Source organism: Sphaeramia orbicularis, chromosome 21, assembly GCF_902148855.1.
Source record: "Sphaeramia orbicularis chromosome 21, fSphaOr1.1, whole genome shotgun sequence".
Lineage (NCBI taxonomy): Eukaryota > Metazoa > Chordata > Actinopteri > Kurtiformes > Apogonidae > Sphaeramia > Sphaeramia orbicularis.
Genome location: NC_043977.1, coordinates 22391956 through 22414911, shown reverse-complemented (window position 1 = coordinate 22414911; position 22956 = coordinate 22391956). Strand labels below are relative to the sequence as shown.

Below are 22956 nucleotides of genomic sequence, written 5' to 3'. Positions count from 1 at the left end.
CAATAAGTAAATGTTTTGTCAGAACATTACTCATGTACAATCAGTAACTATACTTTAAATATTAAAAGTTAAAAGATATTGTGAAGTAAAATAGTCCCTGTCAGTGTTAAGTGTTGTCAATGCTATATTCATGGGCTGTAGATGTTTGAAGTTGAGCTCATAAAGTGTTGGATAGTTTAATCTGTGGTAATGCTTCATGTTCTGAAAGATCATCATATGTTGGAAGCATCTAGTTCAGGGGTGTCAAACTCATTTTAGTTCAGGGGCCATATCCTCCCAATATGATCTGAAGTGGGCCGGACCAGTAAATTAATAACATAATAATATGTAAATAATGCCAACTCCAAACATTTCAATGTGTTTTATAGTGAAAAAAGTCAAATTACATTATGGAAACGTTTACATCTGTAAACTGTCCTTTTAAAAATGTGAATAACATGAACAACCATGAAAAAACTTAAATTTATTAAGAAAAATGAGTGCAATTTTAACTATATTCTGCCTCTGCTTATCATTTGTAAATGTGCATTACAACTTACAGATCACAGTGGATCTGCAAATTTACAAAATATTTGAGTAACTGGCAGAATATTTGTAAAATTACACTTACTTCTCTTAACACATTTCTAGTTTTTCATATTTTTTTGTGAAAAGCTAGTTTGTAAATTTACACATTTTCATGTAATTTCACTTTTTTTTTTACACTAAAACAGAGGAAAATTTTGGAATTGTCTTTGTAGGTTTTTATGGTAGTATTTTACTGATCTGACCCACTTGAGACTAAAGTAGGGCTTTAAGTATTCGCCCTAAAGTAAAATGATTGACTGTTAATATCTTGCGTGTAATTTTTGCATTTCACAAATTCATCTCACAGGCCGGATTGGACCCTTTGGTGGGCCGGATTTAGCCCCTGGGCTGCGTGTTTGACACCTGTGATCTAGTTTAAGAAGAATCTGAACCACTGAGGAACATTTCATCTTTCAGTTTATGACAAACGTTAAAAAGCAACACTTTTGCATTAATGTTGTGTTTGCCAGGCAGGAAACAGTTGAGAAATTGTAATCTGCAAACACAGTGGTGTAAAATGAACAGGATTTGTCTCAGGTGTAAAAGAGAAATAGTCAGCCATTTCAAATTCGACTAAAAGTAAAAACCGTCATTGTGCTGTAAAATTGTCTGTCAGAGTAAAGCGTTGTCAATGCTACATTCAATAGTATGTTGTGTTTCATAAAGTGTTGGGTAGTTTAATCTACAGCGACACATCATGTTCTGCAAGATCATCACCTGTTTGTGGCATCTATTTAAGTAGAATCTTAACCCATTAAAAAAACATTTCATCTTTCAGTTTTCAACAAACAAAAATCTACACTTTTGCAGGAATGTTGTTCATCAGACAAGAAGTGACTCAAAAGTTGTAATCTGAGAATGAATACCAGTAAAATGTACAGTATTTGTCCCAGAGAGTTAATGGAGTTGAAGTAAAGTCACAGATTTCTAACTGAACTTAAATTGGTACCATAGGACATCAATAAAGGCACTTAAAGTCCACAATTCCTGGGTCACACTCAGGTAGTTTAACATATGTTGTGATCTCATTTTGCATGAAAAGTCTGCACATTAACAAACTGTCATTGTTCTCACTGTACCCATGCACAATCTAACGTGCAACCATTTTGCTGTAAAAAAGCTGAAACGAAACAGACATTGAAACTTCGTTGTTTCACTTCACTTTGCAGAGCTGTTGAACTAATGAATGTGTGTATAGTAACTACATTTCCTACTTACATCTCACTGAATAAAAACACTTCCAGTGTCCGACTTGTTCTCACAGTGAGTACATTTATTTAACATCTCTGCTTACAAAAGGGTTTAGATTAGAACAGAACATCACATTGATAGTTTCATTAAGTTAACAAAGCTTATGTAAACATCTAAACACTGGAATTTTATCAAAATTCAGTTTGAAAACGGATCAACTTCTAAACAAGTTGTTATCTGTAAGTGCTAAGACTGAGATGGATCACTTATATTAGACACTCCTGGGAATGTCACATTTTGAGATGCTCTCTGATCTCTCGGTGCTGTGTGAGTGGGCGTAGCTGCTCTAAATGGCGAGTTGTGCTGCTTCCTTAACCAAAGGCTTCAAGACACCGAGGTCTCTGAGCAGGGAGGACACCCCCACACAATACCACAGATCTCCAGTAGAATCCACAGGAGCGCTGAAAGACTCAATCTGCACTCCCTCTGAGGCCAGCAGTCCTACACAACAAACAATGGAAAACAGAGATGTGTATTTAAAAATGGAAAAAAGTGAAAACTACTATTTACCCTTGGCAGCAACTACATTAAATCCAATATGTACAAAAACAGAGCAGCAATGAACCCCAAGCTCCAAAAAAAGACCCAATATTAACTTAAAACACACTGCCTGAAAAGATCAGAGCTACACAAGACTTAAGAATAAAGCCACAACAAAATTTCTGAAAATATGTGAATAATAAAAGTATTGACATAATCATGCCACCCATTTGTTCAGAAATTAAACATCTTTAGGTGCTTGGTGTTTTTCCTTTGTTAGGTAGAGTAGAGTAGAATAGATATGCTTTATTGTCATTACACAGTTGTGCAACAAAATTGCAGGTGGTCTGCCAGCAACTAAAATACAAAAACAAAAAAATAGAGTAATATATTTATAAAGATATAAAATAGTGTGCAATAGAAATATGTGCAAATTAGAGATATATACAAGGTAGAATTGAAAAAATATCTATGTATGAAAGTAGTATAAAAATGTGCGAATATAACAAGGGTAAAAAAAAAAAAAAACCTGGTTAAAAAAATATTCACAACATGAACAGTCTGTGTTTTTTTTTTAATACTTTGACTACTATCACAATTTAGACTTGACAAATACATTGATATGAAGGTAAGTAAATCTTGGAGTTTTGTGTTGCAGCAGGATATAAGTATTAATCCGATTGTGTCAAGAATTTCACGTTTTCTCAGCAGTGAATGAATGTTGGGCGATTGTTGCACTTGATGCTCTGAAGATCATTTACATGGGTTTCCATTATTGAAAACGTTTATGCACAGCACAGCATCATGATTTGAGTTTCAACGTTTTAAACAGTGCAGATTAAATGTCATTTGGAGATAATCACCTTTGGCAGGTAATTATTTAAAAAAAAATAACACATTTGCCGTGCAGTTATTCTTGCCATTGTGGCTGTCGTGAAATGCATTTAACACTCCCCGTGTATTCTAGAGCAGACCCACTGATGCAGTCACAGATGAGATGAGAGGAACTGTATCTAATTTGCAAATGTAATAATGTTAAACAAATTTAACGTTACGTTCAGTAATTTTGTGCCTCACTTACTACCATTATTAAACTGTTTTTGTAGTACATGCTACATGACCTCTGCCTTGTATTCCTATTGACCGCCCTGTTCTTTAAATAATCAATATCAACCACAGAAATCCCACTGTTCATAAGTTTTACAAAGAGATATTTAAAAATGACTGGGAATTTTTGCAAATCTTTCCAAGTGTGCAAAGTAAAGTCAATGGACTCTATGCACAGCCCCACTACTTCCTGAACTTCAGGTGGGTCCTTTATTTCCTGTCTTTGATTACTGGACACACTGATTAATCCAGGGGTGCCTAATTAATCAGTAGTCACAACAAGAAGTAGCAGACACACCTGGATTAATCAGTGTGTCCAGTGATCAAAGACAGGAAATAAAGGACCCACCTGAAGTTCAGGAAGTAGTAGGGCTGTGCATAGAGTCCATTGACATTTTGTATGTACTGAAGGCTGTTTGAAAAACAGTATCTCCTGTGTTCTTTTCCTAACCTATTACCACTGACTTCAATGGAAAACATCACAAGCTAAAGGAAAGACATGAAACAGAATTCACAAGGATTTGGGAAAGACACCACAGCGCTCAGAAAATCCAAATGCACTCATACTTAGTGGATATTACATGAGTCCAAGTACTGAAGAGGGACTACAAAAACCGTAACATGGATACTTTTCCCTATGCATTCTTATTAAACTGTTTAATGCAGTTTAATTTTATTTCCAGGGCTGAAATCGAAATGGTTTAGAAATAAACACACAGGCCACAGTCACTCATGTTCATCCTGTGGCCCATTCAAATTTGTCAATATGAATCCTGAATTAGTGCTATATGATAATAAGAAAATAAAAATCTATGTAAGATATATATAGAACTGCAGAGTAGGGCCACAGACCAACTACTGTAAACTTTATTTTCACATCCTCTGCTGCTTCACTTTTATTAGATTTTTTCCTCTGAACAGCTATGAGCATAAGTTTAAGTAGTGAGTATTTATTGGCAAATAAATCAGTTTTGGCCATGACAGTACATGCCATCATTCTTTAGCTTACATGTTGAATTTAAAAACATGATCTGCCTGAATGTATAAGAACATTTTAATGCTACTATAAATTTACAGTTAATTTTATACAGGTTTGCTTTGTTACAGCATCTGACTGAAGTTTGGAAAAAAAAAAAATCAATTAACTGTTTACCTCAACTTCCAAAAACACAACAATATTCAAAATGAGGAAATAACTGATGCAAAATAAGGTTCTACTGCAGGACTAATTTCACATTTTACACCAAAAGTAGAATCATGTCCATATGCACCTATGTTTAAAGTTCAAAAGGATATTATGAAGTTGTAGAAAATGTACTTCCTGTCTGTCATTTAATCATTTGTTTTCATGAACAGTTGTGTGTGCCACTTTGCTCTTATAGTGAATTAAGACATGTCATTACCTCCTTTCCTTTAGTAAAGAATCCTACGCTAAAGATATTTAATCAAATATGCTAAAATAGATAATGAAGCAACCATTGAAGCTCCTTTCCTTTAGATTTGCATTAATAATTTTATTCAGGAAGCTTCCACAAACAAGTATTCGAATGCAACCCAAGTGAAAATAGCAACAAATTAATCATAGCTTAGAGCATCAGTGTTGAAGTTGATATTTATTTTGTTGTTTTTCTACTTCTAATGTTCTTACCGGCCACTGAAGGCAGGAGCTGAGGATTAGCTGAGGCCTTGAAGAACAGCAGATTCCCAGTGAGAGAGACAGGCTGTCTGAACCCACTACCACTCAGGCTCAGCAGAACCGGTACACCACCTTGAACTGAACCACTGGCCTTAGAGCTGCAGTTGTTGGCCATGATCTCCACCTCACAAATGCCGCCGGCAGTACATTCTGATGTACAGTGGGTCTGGTTCACCTGAGGCATCAATGCACATGAGTTGTATTAATCTACAAGTATTAATGTTATGTAATATTTGACAGAATGAGTTCATATTATACCGTCATTCCAGACTCCTTGGCGAGGCTCAGGACATTGATAAGGTTTGGACAACAGTCAGGCTCATGACTGAGGAGTCCAACCAGCACGGCTGAGGTCATGTAACCAGTGGAGGACTTCATGCAATCACCTGGTTCGTACAAAACAATCATAGTTTCATGTATTTCATATTATTAACATTTACATAATTAGCAATAATAAACATTGTCAGAGCATGAAGCACAGAATGTGTACTAAATACTGAATACAGGGGTGCCAAACATAAAGTCCCTAGGCCAAAATCAGGCTGCCAAAAGGTCCAATCGGGCCCATGGGATGAAATGTAAGAGTTTCACCAAAGCTATTAACAGTCAAGGGTGTCAAGCACATTTTAGTTCAGGGGCCACATACAGACCAATATGATCTCAAGTGGATGAGAGCAGTAAAATAATAGCATAATAACTTATAAATGATGTCTACTTTTTTTCTCCTGGTTTTAGTGTAAAAAAAGTAAAAGTACATGAAAGTGTTTACATGTACTAACTATCCTTTAACACAAAGTGTGAAAACCTGAACCAACATGTACAACCTGAAATGTCTTAAAAATAAATTTTTGCAATTTTAACAGTATGCCTGTTACTAAATGTTTTGTGCCTCTGTAGATCCACTGCGATTTGTAAGTTGTAATATAGATGTGTAAATGATAAGCTGAGGCATAATACTATTAAAATTGCTCTTCATTTTCCTAAGAAGTTTCAGGTTGTTCATATTATTCACATTTTTAAATGACAGTTTGTACATGTACACATTTTCATGTAATTTAACTTTTTCCACTCTAAAACATTGAGAATATTACGGAATTGACATCATTTTTAGGTCATTATGATATTATTTTGCTGGTCTGACCCACTTGAGATCAAATTGGTCTGCATGTGGCCCCTGAACTAAAATGAGTGACACTCTCTAGTGTAGAACCAAAGATACTAGTTTGTGCCTGTTTCACAATCGCACCACCAGAGGGAGCCACATCCCAACATTATGTTTTACACCCACCCATCAGTCCATAAACTCTTAAACCATCAGGTTAGACCAGTATTTTTTACCTTGAGTGGTAATTCTGAGATTGTTGCATGGATTCCTAGAAGTGCATGACTGCAGAACGGCTCCCAGGGCTTTTCCAAGTGCAATCATCTGGTGAGATTCTTGAGAGAATGTGCTGGCCAAAACCTGGGCATTTACCTATGTAACAAGTGGCAAGATAGAGAACTTCTAAAGTGTATTGCTTCTTGAGTTGTGACTATCTATATACCTACAAAGAAGCTTTTTATGTACTTTCACCTATTTCAACCAAGTCTAGTTTCTGTCATTTCACCACAACAGGATTTCTGCAGGTTTCAACACGTTACAGACTTTAAGACCATGAATGCAATCCAAGACCTACCAATGTTGCCAAGACAGATTGTGTTAAATTTACTTGCACATGTTAGATTATAGTTTGTTGACAGAAGTGGTTTAATGCTAATGTAATGTACTATGCTGCAGGTCTGCTTTAATAAATACTAGTAAATAGAAACAGTTTGTATTAGTGGTGCCATCTTGGTTTTTTTTCCACCAAATACATAATTAAAAGTAATGAAAACTTTAATGTAACATAGTAAACATTTTGTCAACTAATATGTTAGCTTCATAATCCATACGGTCTTTAAAAACCTTTTGGAGGAGATTTAGACATCACAATTGGATGAGGGTTAACTTTAAGCTAAAATGTTCAGCATTTAAAAAAAGGTTCATGTACAACAGAACAACTTACAGCTCCAACCAGGTTCTTGCCGTTCACCATGTCAACAATCTGCTGGGCGATGTCCTGCCCACAACGGGCCTGTGCCTCTTTGGTGCTGGCTCCCAGGTGAGGACAGCTGACAACGTTAGGATGGTTCACAAGGGAGCGATCCTTTGGTGGTTCCTGAGGTCACAGTGTCTCCATTACTAACACTCCTCACATGACTTGTAAAATTCATACCACTACAGTTGAATACAGCACTTGTAATGATGATTATGATAAAGATTTCTATGGGTCAATAAATCCGACTCTAATAAGTGTTGTATAAATCTTGCCTCAATGAAGACATCGAGACCTGCTCCTCCACATTGTCCAGACTCCAGAGCTCGGAGTAGAGCTGCCTCGTCAATGATTCCCCCTCGTGCACAGTTCACAACCTTCACCCCCTTCTTGCATTTAGCAAATGTTTCATCATTAAGAAGACCTTGGGCACACAGAGACAATAACTATGAAACACATGTAATCAGAAAGTGTCATCATTATTAGAGAAGACATCTGAATACATTATTGTTCTTTGAGTTGGACACATGTATAGATACAAAAATCCAAGAAACTCAAAGACACTCTTGTAACCATCTTTGCACTTGGATCTCAGCTCAGATCTGATTGTTTTTGGGTGTCGCATCCCATTATTTTCTCCTCAGGTCAATGTCAAACTCCAAAGTAAGCCGATTACAGTTGTGTTTCCATAAAATGTCAAATCAATTTAAAGTGAAGTTTTGACAAGTTTCATTGATGTAAATGTGAATTTGTGAATCTGCATCTCCATGAGTTGGTCTTATTAATATGAGCAATGTTGTGTCATCAACAGGTGGTGCTCTAGGCCATATTACACATGGCTTCATGGATGGACTGAGGAGTAATTCAGTGTCCTCCTCATCAGTCTAATCTACCACATGTTTCACACTTAATGAAATATCTGGGAAGATGCAGCAGGCAGCCGAGTTACCTGTTTGCTACATCAGAAATGATTTTTCCATTTCCCTTTATGTACATTTATGCTTTTTCCCAAGAAAGTAAAAAAGCACTTCCAGTCAGGTCTGAGTTTTGTTAATTTTGCCATTTCCAAAAACACTTTTCAATGCAACTTTCAAACATACATTGCATACATTTATGAAAACACACCTTGACATGGCCACATGTGCCAAACAACAAAGATGTCACACACTCCATCACACTAAATAGATCAGCCTCTGTCAGCCTTTATTGTTACATGTATAAGTGGCTGTGAAGTTGAACCCAGCAAATTTGTGACCAGACAAAAATGAGGAATAAAGAGGCACCTGTCAATGCAAAATTGTAGTGAATATTGATGTTGAGTGACATAAAAAGATCTGTGTCTCTATAAGGACCACAAATCAGAACCAAATAGATCAGATTTCCTAGGCTTGGTGAAATTCACACTCCACCTTTTGCCTACAGGCTGAACATAGCCTCCAAATCCCTGAAAGGAGTTCATTCATTAGGTTTAATATGATCTTGTCATGACGCTAAAGGCATTTCATTGTTTAAAGAGACAGTAGCTTCAAAAAGTTACCTTGGATTTTTATGTTGAACACCTTAGGCTACGTTCTGTGTCAGCCTTAGTGCTAAATTCTGAAAGACTGCTCATATCACTTTTTTTCCCCAAAATGTGATCAATATCATATTCAGTGAACTAGTCACAGCCCTGAACAGAGACATAGTGGAAGTAAGATAAGTGTTCAGATCATTTCAGTCAGTAAATGCACTAAGAGACAGGGTGTAACTCTTCACTGCATGTAAAGTATTACAGTAAAAAGCCATCATATGTATTTGAGTATAATCAGCATTTATTGTGCAGTAAAAATGTCCTGTTATGTTTTATATGGACAAGTACACTTCTATACCCTGGACTACGAGGACTGCAGTGGACTCTGATTTTTGTTTAGTTGAACTACCACTGTTAAAAGAGAAGCTCTGTTTCATGTTTTGTATGCTGTTTTTGTTTTGAATTAAAATGGTACAGATATGTAAAGGAGGGCAAATTGTGATTGAAGTGAATGCTGTGCTTTATGATTGTGAACCTAAAAAAATTAATCTAGAAAAAAATAAAAGTCCCATTATTATTTGAATGTTAGATATCTACACATTTTGGATTTACTGCTGCATTCATGTGCATGTTGAATTTCAACTACTTTAGAGCTTGCAAGTTACTTCCTCCAATGAAGACTGCAACATATCTCCATTTAAGGCGATCTCAAAGTAACATGAATTCTGATCTGACTGCTTAGGCTAGTGTCACATTGAAAAAGATCAGATCTGGATGTGATTCAGGACCATAATGGAAATGGTCCAGATCAGAAGTGAAAAGCTTATATTTCATGTGATTTGTGCAGTCATAAAAACCAACAACATGGAGGTGTTCAATACAGTTTCGAAGATATGTGGCTCTTCCACACTGCTTTTAACTAGAACAAACCAGACCATAATTGCGTTTATCACCCTGTTGGCAACTTATCTGATTTTACTTAAATGGAAATCTCCAATTCCTCCATCCCATTTTCTTTGGATCAAATCCATCCTGAACTGCATACATCTAGAGAAGATACGATACACACTTCAGGGCTCCAAGACCAAATTTTACACAATATGGACCCCTTTTCTTTCATATGCTAGAGATCTAAATTTCCCTGCTATTCCTGACTGATTAGTTGTGTCTTTTGTATTCACATATGTAGCCGTTCTCACTGGAATGAGCTAAACCTAATTTGAGCCTGAGATTATGTGTGTAATGAGGCACTTTAAACACTGAGATGGACCATGTTTACACTGATTGATCTACATAAGATCGTATAATTGTATTCGTTAATGTCGATGTACTGTTTGCGTGTTGTCTGTTTTGTTCTTTGCTGAGGTTATTATTTATTTATTTTTTTATATATTTGTCACTTAGGTTACTGACTTCATATCTTTTCACATACAAAGATGTGTTGTATACATGTAACCTGTGACTGAAAAAAAAAAAAAAAAATCAATAAAATACGTTGGAAAAAATAAAAACCAACAACACAAAAAACACAGATCTGCGTCACATTTGTCAGTGTTAAGTAAAACCCACCGACAGTTGAGGGCATGAGGGGGGTGTGGACAGTGATGTAGTCACACTGAGGCCAGAGCTGCTCCAGGGACATTGGTTCGACGCCCCAGCTGGTTGCAACCTCAGGTGGAGTGATTGGATCATAACCAATCGTCTGAAAAAAGAAACCAATTCATCTTATATTGTTTTTTTTCTGACACAAAGACATTTGTAAGTGGCAAATTACTGCCCAGTCTGGTCATGGTGCAACTGCTTCTTACCCTCATGCCAAATGACTGCATTCTTGAGGCCACTTCCTTTCCGATTCTTCCAAGTCCAACTATTCCAAGTACTTTTCCATACAGCTCTGCACCCATGAACTGCAAATTTAGAGACAAAACCCTTGTCAGACTTAGAAACCTAAACCGTACAGATCCAAGTGCCACATCTGATTACTGATGACTGGCTGAACAACGGAGTCGACCATGCAACAGTAATGTCTTTGTGTGCCCACTGCAAACACAGATACTGACAAACGGGGGCAACCTCATATTTCTGCCTACCTTCTTACGGTCCCAGTTGCCTGCTTTCATCGACATCACAGCTTGAGGCACATGTCTGAAAGCAGAATCAGTGTTCAGACAGGGATCGCATGTAAGGCAACATATCGAACAAAAATATGAGGCATCTTACCTTGACAGGCTCATTATCAGAGCACATGTCAGCTCGGCAGCACTGATTGTATTTCCACTCGGTGTGCTGCACGAAACAGTTGACAGTTAATGGACAGATTACACTGAATAATCCACAGTAAATCATATCTAGACAATAAACTTACTTCATCACAATAATGCCTTTCTTGGTGGCGGCATCTACATCCACATTGTCCACACCGGTCCCTGCTCTTCCAATGATTTTAAGATTACTAGCAGCGTTGATAATGTCAGATGTCACCTTCGTTGCAGATCGAACCACAAGTCCATCATAGTCCTGAAATTATGAGAAATGTTGATTTTACATGAAACATTTCTACATTTAGCTTGAGTTTTTAAGTATCACATTTGACAGTACTTGGCAAAGCGGTGTAAACTCCTAAAACAAAAAGAAACATGGCCTTTAACTAACAAATTAGGTGACATTAAAACTATTACAGACTTGTATATTGCTGTGTAATGAGTCATGTTTTCATTGTCACTGCAAAATGAATGTCAGGTTTTTTTTTAACCAACAGGCCTTGGGTGCAGCACTTAAACTAAACAAACAGAAAAGGAGAGATTTCTTTATTACTCAAGAGATAACAGAGGCTATATTAGCCTCAATAGACAGTGCTCTTTAGAAATAAGCTTTTAAAAAGTGTGTCAAGTGGAGGTTTTTGTTTTTTTTAAAACTAAACTTGCATTTTCATTAATCAGTAATATCTGAGCATTTTTCTGAATACTTTAATAATCAACTGGCCCAGTCATGCAAATATGCATCATCATAACAACACCTAAAAACTATGAGTGCAATACTAAAAAAAAAGTACTTAAACATGACAACTATGATAAATTATTAAATTTATATGTGTAAACGGTCCATACGAGGGTCTGTCTTATGACAAAACAAAAGACATGACTCATTTGATTACTTTAAATGTTTTTCAAAGTGTTTCATTTCATCTTTGTGCAGTCATGTACCCTTTTTTAATTGAATGAATTGTGGTATATGTTAGCCGTGTACCCTGGTCTGTAAGTTGGAGTGAGATGACAATACTGAACATGTTTTATTGCACAGTACAGATTTTATTCTTATTGTGCAAGCCAAGTGTTTCTAATCTAACAACAGTGCAAAGGGGATATTTTTTTGTGTGGTTGTCTGCATGCAGCAACTAAAACGTGCCAGTTTCCTGTTTGTGGCACTGACAGAAATGTGATGGAAGTAAAGTCAGGGATGGGTTGCATCAGCTTCACAAGGGGCGGTACTAATGCAACAATCACTATTAACTCACAGCTTCTCGCGGCATACCCTGTAAATCAGAAATTAACAAAAAATCACAATGCACATAATGTGGATCAAACTTTATGACTGTAGTGAATATTCTGGGGTTCAACACATCTCCTCTGTCTGTTGCACCGGCTGTAAAATGATGCTGTGAACTACGCCTCAACTTTTTCCACATCCGCGTAAAACTGCGTGAACACAGAAAAAGCTGTTCCACCTGCATGTTGCATTAAAAAAATGAATCCAGACGTGTGGGAGATATCACTGTGAAATCATACTGGTGGAAGATGTACCTTTATCTCCGCGATCAACTCATCTTTCTTCATGTTGTGCTTCTCCGTCACGCGGATGCCATTTTCCTCCAGAATGCTCCTGCAGCGTGGGTCCACACTTTCACTGATCAGGACAGACTGGACGCGGATCGGGGCCATCTTGGAGCTCGTTTCGGTGGTCTAAAACCTGAAGGGATGAATGGTTTGTGATGGACACAGGCACTGGCTTTCCCTCTGCTGCTTTTGAATGGTTATCCCGGGTTAGAGACGGCCCTCGTTGAACTGGTCCCGCCCCCGCACTGACGCACAAACCGGCGCACCGGACTGGAAACACTGTCTCCTGGATTAAAATCTTCCTATCAGAGTTTCAAAATTATATTAAATCTTTAGAATTCATATATAATAATAATAATAATAATAATAATAATAATAATAATAATAATAATAATAATAATAATAATAAAAAAGCACTAACACACTGGCTATTTATAAATAATTTTTCAATTCTGACTGAACTCTCTGTTGCATTTATTTATTTATATTTGTCAGATTTATTATTTATTTACTTATTTACTTTTTTTTTTTATTATTATAATTTATATTTTATGCATTGTATTTTTAAATCTATGCTTTATTGTCTCAAACATATATGTTCAAATGCTTTTTCTCTTTTGACATCTTGATGTTTGTTTAAAAATTTGTACTGTATACTCAAATGTTGTTAATAAAGTTGTTTAAAAAAACAAAAACAAAACACTGTCTCCTGGAACGAATTTAAGTTGTAATTTTATTTATTTATTTATTTATTTATTTATTTATTTATTATTATTATTATTATTATTATTATTATTATTATTATTATTATTATTATTAATATTATTATTATTAATATTATTATTTGTATTAGTAGTGTTAGTAGTAGTAGTAGTAGTAGTAGTAGTAGTAGTAGTAGTAGTAGTATTTTCTCTTCTTGTTTATTCCTTTACCTTTATTTATTTAATTTACTTACCTATATATGTATTTATATTTAATTTCTTCCTGCCATACCTCGAGCATTATGTTTTCTCCATGCCATGTTCTGTTCTATGTGTATATGGTATTATGTAAATAAAGTATGGAGAAAAAACAAACAAACAAACAAACCACTGTCTCCTGGAAATTTCATATACATAAAAATAAATATACCAAAACACATCCAAATTTTAAAATCTTCCTATTGGAATTTTAAAATTATATTAAATCTTTAGAATTTATCTACAATAAAAAAAAAGCTCTAACACCTTGGCTACTTATAAACAGTTCTTTAATATTGACTGAACTCTCTGTTGCATTTATTTCTTTATATTTGTCAGATTTGTAATTTTTATTTATTTATTTACTTTTTTTATACTATTATTTGTATATTATGCTTTGTATCTTTAAATCTATGCATTATTTTCTTAAACTTATATGTTCAAATGGTTTTTTCCATTTTAACATCTTGTTGTTTGTTCATATTTTTGTATTGTATACTCAAATGTTTTCAATAAAGTTGGAAAAAAAATTCAGGTAATGGTGCGAGCTACAAATCAAACAGTAGCCCATAATCAATGTTTTTAGCATGTTAGATGAAATAAATGATGCCTTGATGCATAAAGAAAAAAAGAAAAAAAAAAAAAACACTGTCTCTGGAGTGTCAGTTAGAATTCATGTTTTTATTTTATTATAAAAATATAAAAAAATATTTATGAAATTTATAAAAATCTAATTAAAAAAATTTAAAAATCAATTAATACTCACTGAATTTCTGAATTATTATTTTTAAAACCATAAAACAGTAATATCTATCTATCTATCTATCTATCTATCTATCTATCTATCTATCTATCTATCTATCTATCTATCTATCTATCTATCTATCTATCTATCTATCTATCTATCTATCTATCTATCTATCTATCTATCTATCTATCTATCTATCTATCTATGTATCTATCTATCTATCTATCTATCTATCTGTCTGTCTGTCTGTCTGTCTGTCTGTCTGTCTGTCTGTCTGTCTGTCTGTCTGTCTGTCTGTCATGTATTCTTTAATACTGATGCTCAAATGTGACCAAAGTGCAATAAAAGTGCAAAAAAAAATGTCTGTGAAATCTATTAAATGCGTGAGCATATAAGGATTACTGCTACTCACCATGGCAGTTGTGTTTTTTCTGTCCATGTCTGCTTAATGGTGCACAAATTATTTTATCAGTGCATAGTCTTACATATCATTAGCCTCATAGCATATATTTTCAGCCAAATTGGGAATTCTGCATAACTTTACTCTCTTCACACTGCCGCTTCATTTTATGCAGATATCACAAATAGATAACAAAAACATGTTTAGTTTGTCTTGTCTTGTTTCACCATGTAGTATATATGAAAATAACTCACAAGCCTGTTTTTAGGTTGCAAAACCTTGAACTAGAAAGTGACATAAGATGTCAGAGGATCACAGACTACAGACCATTAATGTTTCTTCATGATAGAATAAACAGTGCTTCAGTACACTAGACAGTGCTCGAGTATACTAGACAATATGATAGGTTCACTGTTGGAAGAAAGCAATATTTCAAAACTTCACAACTTGTTAATACATTCCTCCATTTGGGTCAGAGGAGTCATTTTTTTGTGTCTTAATTCAGCAGACACTGTTTATCACATGACTCATTACAGGCTGCACGTGACACTGGCTCAGTAATTTGACTTATTGGTCCCAACCACACTATTTTATCTGCTCTAAGCCTTACTGACCATTCACTTCTTCATAGTGTTGAACAGAGCTATCTTTTCTGACATCATTAAATGACTGATCAATCTTTAATTCATGTTTCAGTGATGAAGGAGGATGTGATTTATTTGGTTTTACATCAGTCTGTTATGTAGAAAAAACACCTAATATCACACAATACAATAAGTTGTGTTACCTGAAAATGTTCAGGGAGTCTTGGGATGATTAATGATTATTCTTATAATAATTACAGCCATTAATAGTTATATTTTTTAATGCCATTCAATATTTAAAACCTTTAAATAAATAATGTGGATGCTTTTTTAACAAGGCAAAGTGACCACGATTTTCCATTTTCAGTGGTTTGCTTGTACTTTGAGGTAAATGTAACACCAGGCTGTTTTATAGCATGTAAATAAGAAATATGAACATTTTACACACATTTTTTTTTTTTGGTTGTATCTGAATTTCTGTGTTTGTTAATGCTGTCAACTGTCCAGAAGTGTTAAAAACAATTATCCTGATTCTTTTATTGATGTGCAGAATGTGTAAAAGCACCTACGTAGACATAAGCATTGACTTCAAATGAGATGCAGGCAATACATTTCCTTCAATATTTAGTTAATATGCATTGCCCCCACTCACCACACCACACCCACCTCAAAATACTGAAAACACTGTAATATTACTCACAGCAGATACTTTTTATTTCTGAAATATGACACAAAATCTATTGTGCAAACTTTAACATGGAGTACAGATTTGATCAATACTTTAATCTGTGAACACATAGGTGTGACACGTTTTGTATATGCTCAAAGTTTGAACAAGCACAAATCTTTCTGAAACATGTATGAACTGCTAGTGTGTTATCACTGATGTGAAACAGTGTCACATGCACATCTATGATGACTTAAGTGTTTTTCTTTACATATGTATAGGCATATAAGACATTTCCAGCTTAAAGTGATACAGAAACCATAAAACTCAATATAATTACTTTAAGTGAAATGTTTGACTCCAAGAATTATCAGTTGGAAGAAGCTCAGACCCTCCCATAATGTGTTCCTCCCCTGATGTTCAACTGAAACTACATGCACATAGGGTTACTATGTCTGAACTGGTAGAAAAAAAAATTGAAAAAAAAAAACAAAACAAAAAAAACAAACAAACCCTGAAACCTATATGCTCATAGGGTTACTATGTCTGAATTGGTAGAAAAAAAACCAAAAAAACAAAACAAAACAAAACAAAACAAAACAAAACAAACAAAACAAACAAAAAAAAAAAAGAAAAAGAAAAAAACAAACCAACCCTGAAACCTACATGCACATAGGATTACTATGGCTGAATTGGTGACAGTAAGATAAGATAAGATAAGATAAGATAAGATAAGATAAGATAAGATAAGATAAGATAAGATAAAATAAGATAAGATAAGATAAGATAAGATAAGATAAGATAAGATAAGATAAGATAAGATAAGATAAGATAAGATAAGATAAGATGAGATAAGATGAGATAAGATAAGATGAGATAAGATAAGCTAGGATAAGATAAACTAAGCTGAGCTAAACTAAGATAAGATAAGATAAGATAAGATAAGATAAGATAAGATAAGATAAGATAAGATAAGATAAGATAAGATGAGATGAGATGTTAGTTAATTAGTTCCAGCTGCATCAAAGGGATGGTAATATTAAAACTAAGTATTAAAGTAAAGATAATATGAAAATATACCATAAAAATAAATAAATAAAAAAAATTATGAAGCAGTAGTCAAGAAAACCATTTTTAATTAATATGGATAGAACATATGTAAAAACAAAGTTTAAACAGCATTTACCGTTTTTAAAGACAACTGCTTGTATTCATTGTACCAGTGAATCAGCACAAACAGAAGTGAAACAGAGAAACAGTAAAACACCATCCTTATTTTCACAGGCTGTAACATATCCCAGTGTTTCCAAAAAGAGGCTGTTGCACATAAACTCGTAGGCCTGGATGTAGACGTGTAGCCACAGGTTATTTCTACTTGACTACAGTGTTAGTCAGGAATTATGTGTGGCAAAAAGGCATTTGTCAGACGTAAATACTAATTTAACATTTGTGTCCCACAGCGTCACCTGCTGTTAATGAGCGGCAACGCATCAGATTGGTTTAGGCGTTGCTAGGATACGACGCAAACCGAACGTGTGTCTCTTGGCTAACGCTACAGTGAGCGTTTTCTCTATAAAATGCAGGGGTTTGCATGAGGTTTTTTTTTAATTTAATTTTATTTTATTTTCCCGCATTTAATAGAAATGGCCTCTGTGATTCAGTACGGCCGTCGGAGAGGTTCCAGTAAGGGGGGTAAGAACTGAAAAGTCTGACTCTTTGTGGCTAACTAAGGCTAATTTTTTTACCGGACACATGATTAATTAACGTACTAGCTTGTAAAGTTAACCAGGAGGCGAAAGTAAGAACCTGTATCTTTTATTAAAAACTCTATAGTCTTGTATTGGAAATAAAAAAGGCAATAATTCATACATGATAATTCAAAGTGCTGTACAAAAATAAAAGACAAGTTGTGAATATATAGACAAGAATAGAGATTAAAAATGTATCAGAGTGAAAATAAAAAGATAAGAGTGCAGATAAAATCAAACAGCCTATGGTCTGATGGACACAGATGACAGATTACTTTAAAACCTACTATTAAATATTATTTTAATCTATTATTCAGGATATGTCTCTCCATATAAACTGGTACAAAACAGTTTACTAACCTTTGCTATGCAGAAGAAATAAATGTGCATGCCATTAGATTGTGGTGGAAAAATAGCCTTATCTCTTTCTTCCAAGGAATTATTATGGAAAATGATGAAAGATGGGGAATGATAAATCAAGATCCTTTACCATGAAAAGCACCAATACAGCAATGGACAAACATACCATGACACACAAAAGTATTCCATGTCTGGTCTTTTTGACTGATGTATTATTCTATTTGACGTCATTAGATTATCAGTATTTCCACAGTATTTTATTGTTTTTGCTGGAAATTTTAACAACTTTGAATGCAGTTTTAGTTACAGGGACACCAGGTAAATCTGAGGGCTCATCATACAATTAATGGGAGAAGAAATAAAACAGAAATTGGTTTTCAGTTTTTGGACTTCTTTTGTTGTCTTTAATTTTGAGTGAGGTGACACTAAACACAGAATGGGTATGTACTATGTAGGGAAAAGTCAGTACTAAAACATTTAAAGACTAAAGATTGAAAACCACAGTGCCACATTTTAAAAGCTTGCTATATTACCCATTATGTCAAGTATTAATCTTAGATCTTTTGTTTATTAATCTTAATAATTGAAGCATCTACATTAATGTAGTGAGTAGAAAGTGCAATGTTTGCCTCTGAGAAGTAATGAAGTGGAAGCATTAAAATAGTCAAGAGTATGTAGTTACTTTCCACAACTGTCAAAAACTTATTTTACAAAATTTAATGGTACATATTCTGAAAGTTTTAATACAGCAGTTTATTTAAATGGATCATTTTCATCTTTTTTTTTAACAGCATTTTCAGTTGAGGAAGACAACAGGATGATCCAACTACCAGATCTACGACAAGTCGCTGTGTTATCCAAGGCTGAATGGCTGAGGATTCAAGATGAAATGAACAATGTTAATAAAGAAAAAGAGAGTATGATAGAGGCAGTGAAGCAGAGGGAGGCCCTGCACCTGGAGTCAAAAGAGATGGTGAAACTGTGGTCCAATTCTATTGCTGTAAGTTTCATCAGATTTCATTTACTGTTTATTTTTTGCTTGAATGGTTGCAATAAGCACAATATGCTGCACTGCATCTGTTGATATTTAAGGCACAACGACAAAAGAAGCTCGAGGCAAAGGCAATTCGAGAGGAGATTGAGGAGGAGAGAAGGAAGTTGATTGATATTGAAGAAGCAAAATATAAGGAGCAAAAGCGGAAAGAGGCTGTTGAAAAAGCCAAGATTCAGCTTTATTATCAAACAGACCGAGTCAAAGGATTACATGTGAGTATCACCCGGGTCACGATGTCATTTGGACAGCATTAGTGTCACTTGCTTTGTTATATTAATAATTTGGACACCTTTTACAGCGTGCACTCTTGCTGTCAGAAGTGCTGAAGGAAAGGGAGGCACAGATTGAGCTGAAGCAAAGAATTAAGAGTGCTTCTAAAGACGTGGAGAAAAAATACCTGGATGTTTCAAAGAGCAGAGAGGAGGAAACTCTGAGACAAGAGCAGGAGAAAACACAACAAAAAAAGCTTCAGAATCTGACTCTTGCAGAGGAACTGAAGAACCGGTAAGTTCTTACACTCAGCCTTGATGATAATGAGGATGATGATTTAAATAATAAATTGGAAAGATAGTTCCTAACATTGTGATTCATGGTGATTGTTGTGATTGTTGTCATATTTTCAAATGAAATATGTGTTGTTCATATTATAATTTGATAACAAATATTTAGGATAAAAGAAAATGAGCTAACAAGAGAGCAACACAAGCTAGAAAACAAAAAGGAAGGAGAAGAAATCCAACGTCTACTAGAGCTCTATCACTGGGAGCAAAGAAAGGAGCAAGAAAGACAAGAAAAACAGAGAAGAGATCTAATGCAAGCACACCTGGTAGGATGTACTCACATATTTGGAATACTGTATCATAAAAAATGTTATATATCAATTGTTTGAGTATTTTTTACTAAATAGTTTGTGGCCGTCTTTATAACAAACATGTTTACTAATGCAGGTTTTGTTTTACAGGAACATATGGCAAACAGAGATGTCATTAAAGCAGCAGAAGCACAACAACAGGAGATGGAAGAGGAGCAAAGAAAACTTTTCCTCTCGGCAAAAGAGAAAATGGTGCAGTTAAGGAAAGACAAAGAAGCAGAGTTGTTTAGGTAAGAAACCATTTAACACAACTGTATTTCTCTTTCACGTTATTGAAATGTTTTCTAAAAGAAATCTAAATGTGGTCATCTACTTCAGCACTTCACAAAGATTTGATATAAAACATTATGTCAAATGTAATGGGATTTTTTATTTAATTCAATTGTTAAATTATTATCCTTAAATACCCTCCATAATTCAAGTCTTATAGGCGTCTTTGTATTTAAGGGAATTTTAAAATAAGGTAATTGCAAAAGTTAAAGTAGTTTTAAGGTTCACAACCTTCTTTAGCTTTTTCTTGAGTTTAATGGACAAAAACAAAGACCATAAAACATTACAAAAAGACTTTGAACCCTCTGACATGGATGAACTTTTGTCTCAGTTGCACGTTTTAACAATATTATGCCTCAGCTTCTCATTTTCACATGTACATTACAACTTACAGATCACAGTGGATCTGCAAAGGTGCAAAACATTTAGCAACAGGCAGAATATTGTTAAAATTACACTTACTTTTCTTATGACCTTTCAGGTTGCTCATATTTGTTCAGGTTATTCACATGTTATGTGAAAGAATAGTTTATAAATGTAAACATTTTCATGTAATTTTACTTTTTAACACAAAAACAAACAAAGTTATATTGGTCTGTATGTGGCCCCTGAACTAAAATGATTTTGACACTCTTTACTGTTAATATCATCGGAGTAATTTTTGCATTTCACAAAATCATCCTACGGGCTGGATTGGAGCCTTTGGTGGGCCGTATGTTTGACACCCCTGCTTTAAAGCTATTTTTATCTTTCAGAGAGGCCCAGATGTGCAGAAAGAGGATCATAGACAAACTGACAGTCACTCAACAGCAGCAAACTGAGAGTGACGAGCAGAGAATTGCTAGAGCTGTTGCTGAAAGGGAAGCAAAAGAGGCAGAGCTGCACAGAGACAAGGAGGAGCAGAGGGCTGCCATGCTGGCATCAATCATGGCACACAGAGAAACCACGGTAACAACATCAGATACTGAGTCTGAGGCACAACACTGATTCACTAAAGCATCAGATCTTTCTTAAATCATAAAGACCCAAACATCTACCTGTGACCAAAAGCATATACTGATCTAAAATGTTTAATAACTGTTGATCCACTAATTCTATCAATACATGTAAATAATTAGTGTAAAATACAGTTTGTCATCTTTTCATGGTCATCAGATATGACCCATTTGGATGTTCAGAGGCTCCGTAGTGAACGTGGAAACACCGTCATCTTCTACAACATTGATTCACTAGTAAAACCCATAGAGTTGGATCAATGACAGTGGATGGAGACACATGATACAATAACCCTCAACTTTAATCTGAGCTTTTTATGAAAATCTACATGATCAGTAAATTCAGAATGGGGAAATACATGATTTTCATTGAAAAAATGCAAAACATAGAATATTATAATAAATAATGATAAACACTTAAGAAAGGTTCATTTGAGGGAAAAATTCATTTGGGAACTACCACGAAAAACAACACTGGGTCATTATGGGTTAAACCAGTTCATTTAAAAATCTTCTTCGTTCTTTGCCTGGTTTCTATTCAGAGACAACAACGTTAAGCAAGTGAAATAAAGCTTTTGTCTCCTGTTGTTGCAGTAGCCAACAGTCAACCCTTAATACAAAGTTGTACTTTTCAGAGACAAGAAAAGGAGGAAAGAGAGAAAACCAGGCAACAGAATGCCAGAGACACGCTTCAGGCCAAGAAAGAGGCCGACAGAATATTCACAGAGAAACAGCAACAGAAGGCTCAGAAGAACAGAGAGGAGGAAAGGAAAGCGCAAGACTTCAACGCCACACAAATGGTGAATTACACTGTATTTGCAAAGAACATTAACAACTGTGTGGCTGTAGTGACAACCTGCTTGACAATTATAAATATTTAACATCCAGGTTCAAAAATATGCCAGGCAGCAGCAGCAGAGGAGAGATGAGCATGAGTTTGAGGCAAAGAACGCACAGATCATCGCTGAAGAAGAAAACCAGTTTCAACTGTATTCGAGGCACGTCATCAACGCAGCAGCACAAGCTCAGAGAAATGTGTTTCCACTTTATAAAGCTGCGAGAGAAGGGATTGGAGGAGGGCTCGGTCCCGTTTTTGGCGGGGTCAGGCCCAGTTTTATTGTTCAGGATGACACCGGTGTACAAATGCCCACATACATCTCCTCTGCCACGCAGAATGTTAAAAAGCTCAATGAGGCTGTAGACATTCAGGAAGCAAAAAGGAGACTTGGCTTCACATGGTGATAGGTGAGTTTTAAATTTACCATCATTCATTCCTAATTAATTATGTAATAGACCAAAAAATGATAACTTCCCAAATATCAAGAAAACTGCAAGGCAAGAAATGAAGTAACATGCATGACTTAGAACAGGGGTGTCAAACTATTTTAGTTCAGGGGCCACATACAGTCCAGTTTGATCAGGCTGGACCAGTAAAATAACAGCATAATAACCCATAAATAATAACTATCAATTTTTCTTATTGTGTAAGTGCAAAAAGTAAAGGTGCAATTATAACATTATGCCTCAGCTTCTCATTTACACATTTGCATTCCAGCTTACACATCGCAGTGGATCTACAAAACATTAAGTAACACGCATAATATTGTTACAATTCCACTTACTTGTCTGAAGAAATTTGAGTTTGTTGAATGTTGTTTAGTCATATTTTTTTTTCTAATAATGGCATGTAAAAGAAAACATTTTCATCATTTATAGGTTAATATATTATTTTACTGATCTGACCCACTTGTGATCAAAATGGGCTGTCCGTGGACCCTGAA

At 35.0% G+C, this 22956-nt stretch overlaps 2 protein-coding genes across 2 annotated transcripts; one reads left to right on the top strand and one right to left on the bottom strand.

The window, feature by feature from the left end:
- Window positions 1-1819: 1819 nt before the first annotated feature.
- phgdh (phosphoglycerate dehydrogenase) lies at window positions 1820-12732 on the bottom strand. The gene is made up of 12 exons (XM_030124516.1): window positions 12487-12732; window positions 11052-11203; window positions 10907-10972; window positions 10777-10831; window positions 10495-10593; window positions 10256-10388; window positions 7452-7600; window positions 7147-7299; window positions 6440-6575; window positions 5360-5487; window positions 5054-5276; window positions 1820-2259 (listed from the first exon to the last, which is right to left on the bottom strand). Exons 1-12 carry the CDS (start codon window positions 12622-12624, stop codon window positions 2105-2107), a joined length of 1587 nt encoding a protein of 528 aa, XP_029980376.1. The 5' UTR covers window positions 12625-12732; the 3' UTR covers window positions 1820-2104.
- A 4717-nt stretch (window positions 12733-17449) lies between these two features.
- cfap210 (cilia and flagella associated protein 210) lies at window positions 17450-22558 on the top strand. Its single transcript, XM_030124515.1, has 9 exons — window positions 17450-17569; window positions 18777-18985; window positions 19078-19251; window positions 19338-19543; window positions 19709-19865; window positions 20001-20140; window positions 20936-21128; window positions 21811-21975; window positions 22064-22558. The coding sequence occupies exons 1-9, from the start codon at window positions 17521-17523 to the stop codon at window positions 22415-22417; spliced, it is 1647 nt and encodes a 548-aa protein (XP_029980375.1). The 5' UTR covers window positions 17450-17520; the 3' UTR covers window positions 22418-22558.
- Window positions 22559-22956: the final 398 nt, after the last annotated feature.

Coding starts and splice junctions, on each gene's coding strand:
- phgdh (XM_030124516.1), bottom strand. CDS start 12,624: ATGGCCCCGATCCGCGTCCAGTCTGTCCTGATCAGTGAAAGTGTGGAC. Junction 10,389..10,494: donor TGCAGTCATTTGGCATGAGG/GTAAGAAGCAGT, acceptor TTCTTTTTTCAG/ACGATTGGTTATGATCCAAT. Junction 5,277..5,359: donor CCAAGGAGTCTGGAATGACG/GTATAATATGAA, acceptor TTGATGCCTCAG/GTGAACCAGACCCACTGTAC.
- cfap210 (XM_030124515.1), top strand. CDS start 17,521: ATGGCCTCTGTGATTCAGTACGGCCGTCGGAGAGGTTCCAGTAAGGGG. Junction 17,570..18,776: donor GAGAGGTTCCAGTAAGGGGG/GTAAGAACTGAA, acceptor TTTTTTTAACAG/CATTTTCAGTTGAGGAAGAC. Junction 20,141..20,935: donor AAAGAAGCAGAGTTGTTTAG/GTAAGAAACCAT, acceptor TTTATCTTTCAG/AGAGGCCCAGATGTGCAGAA.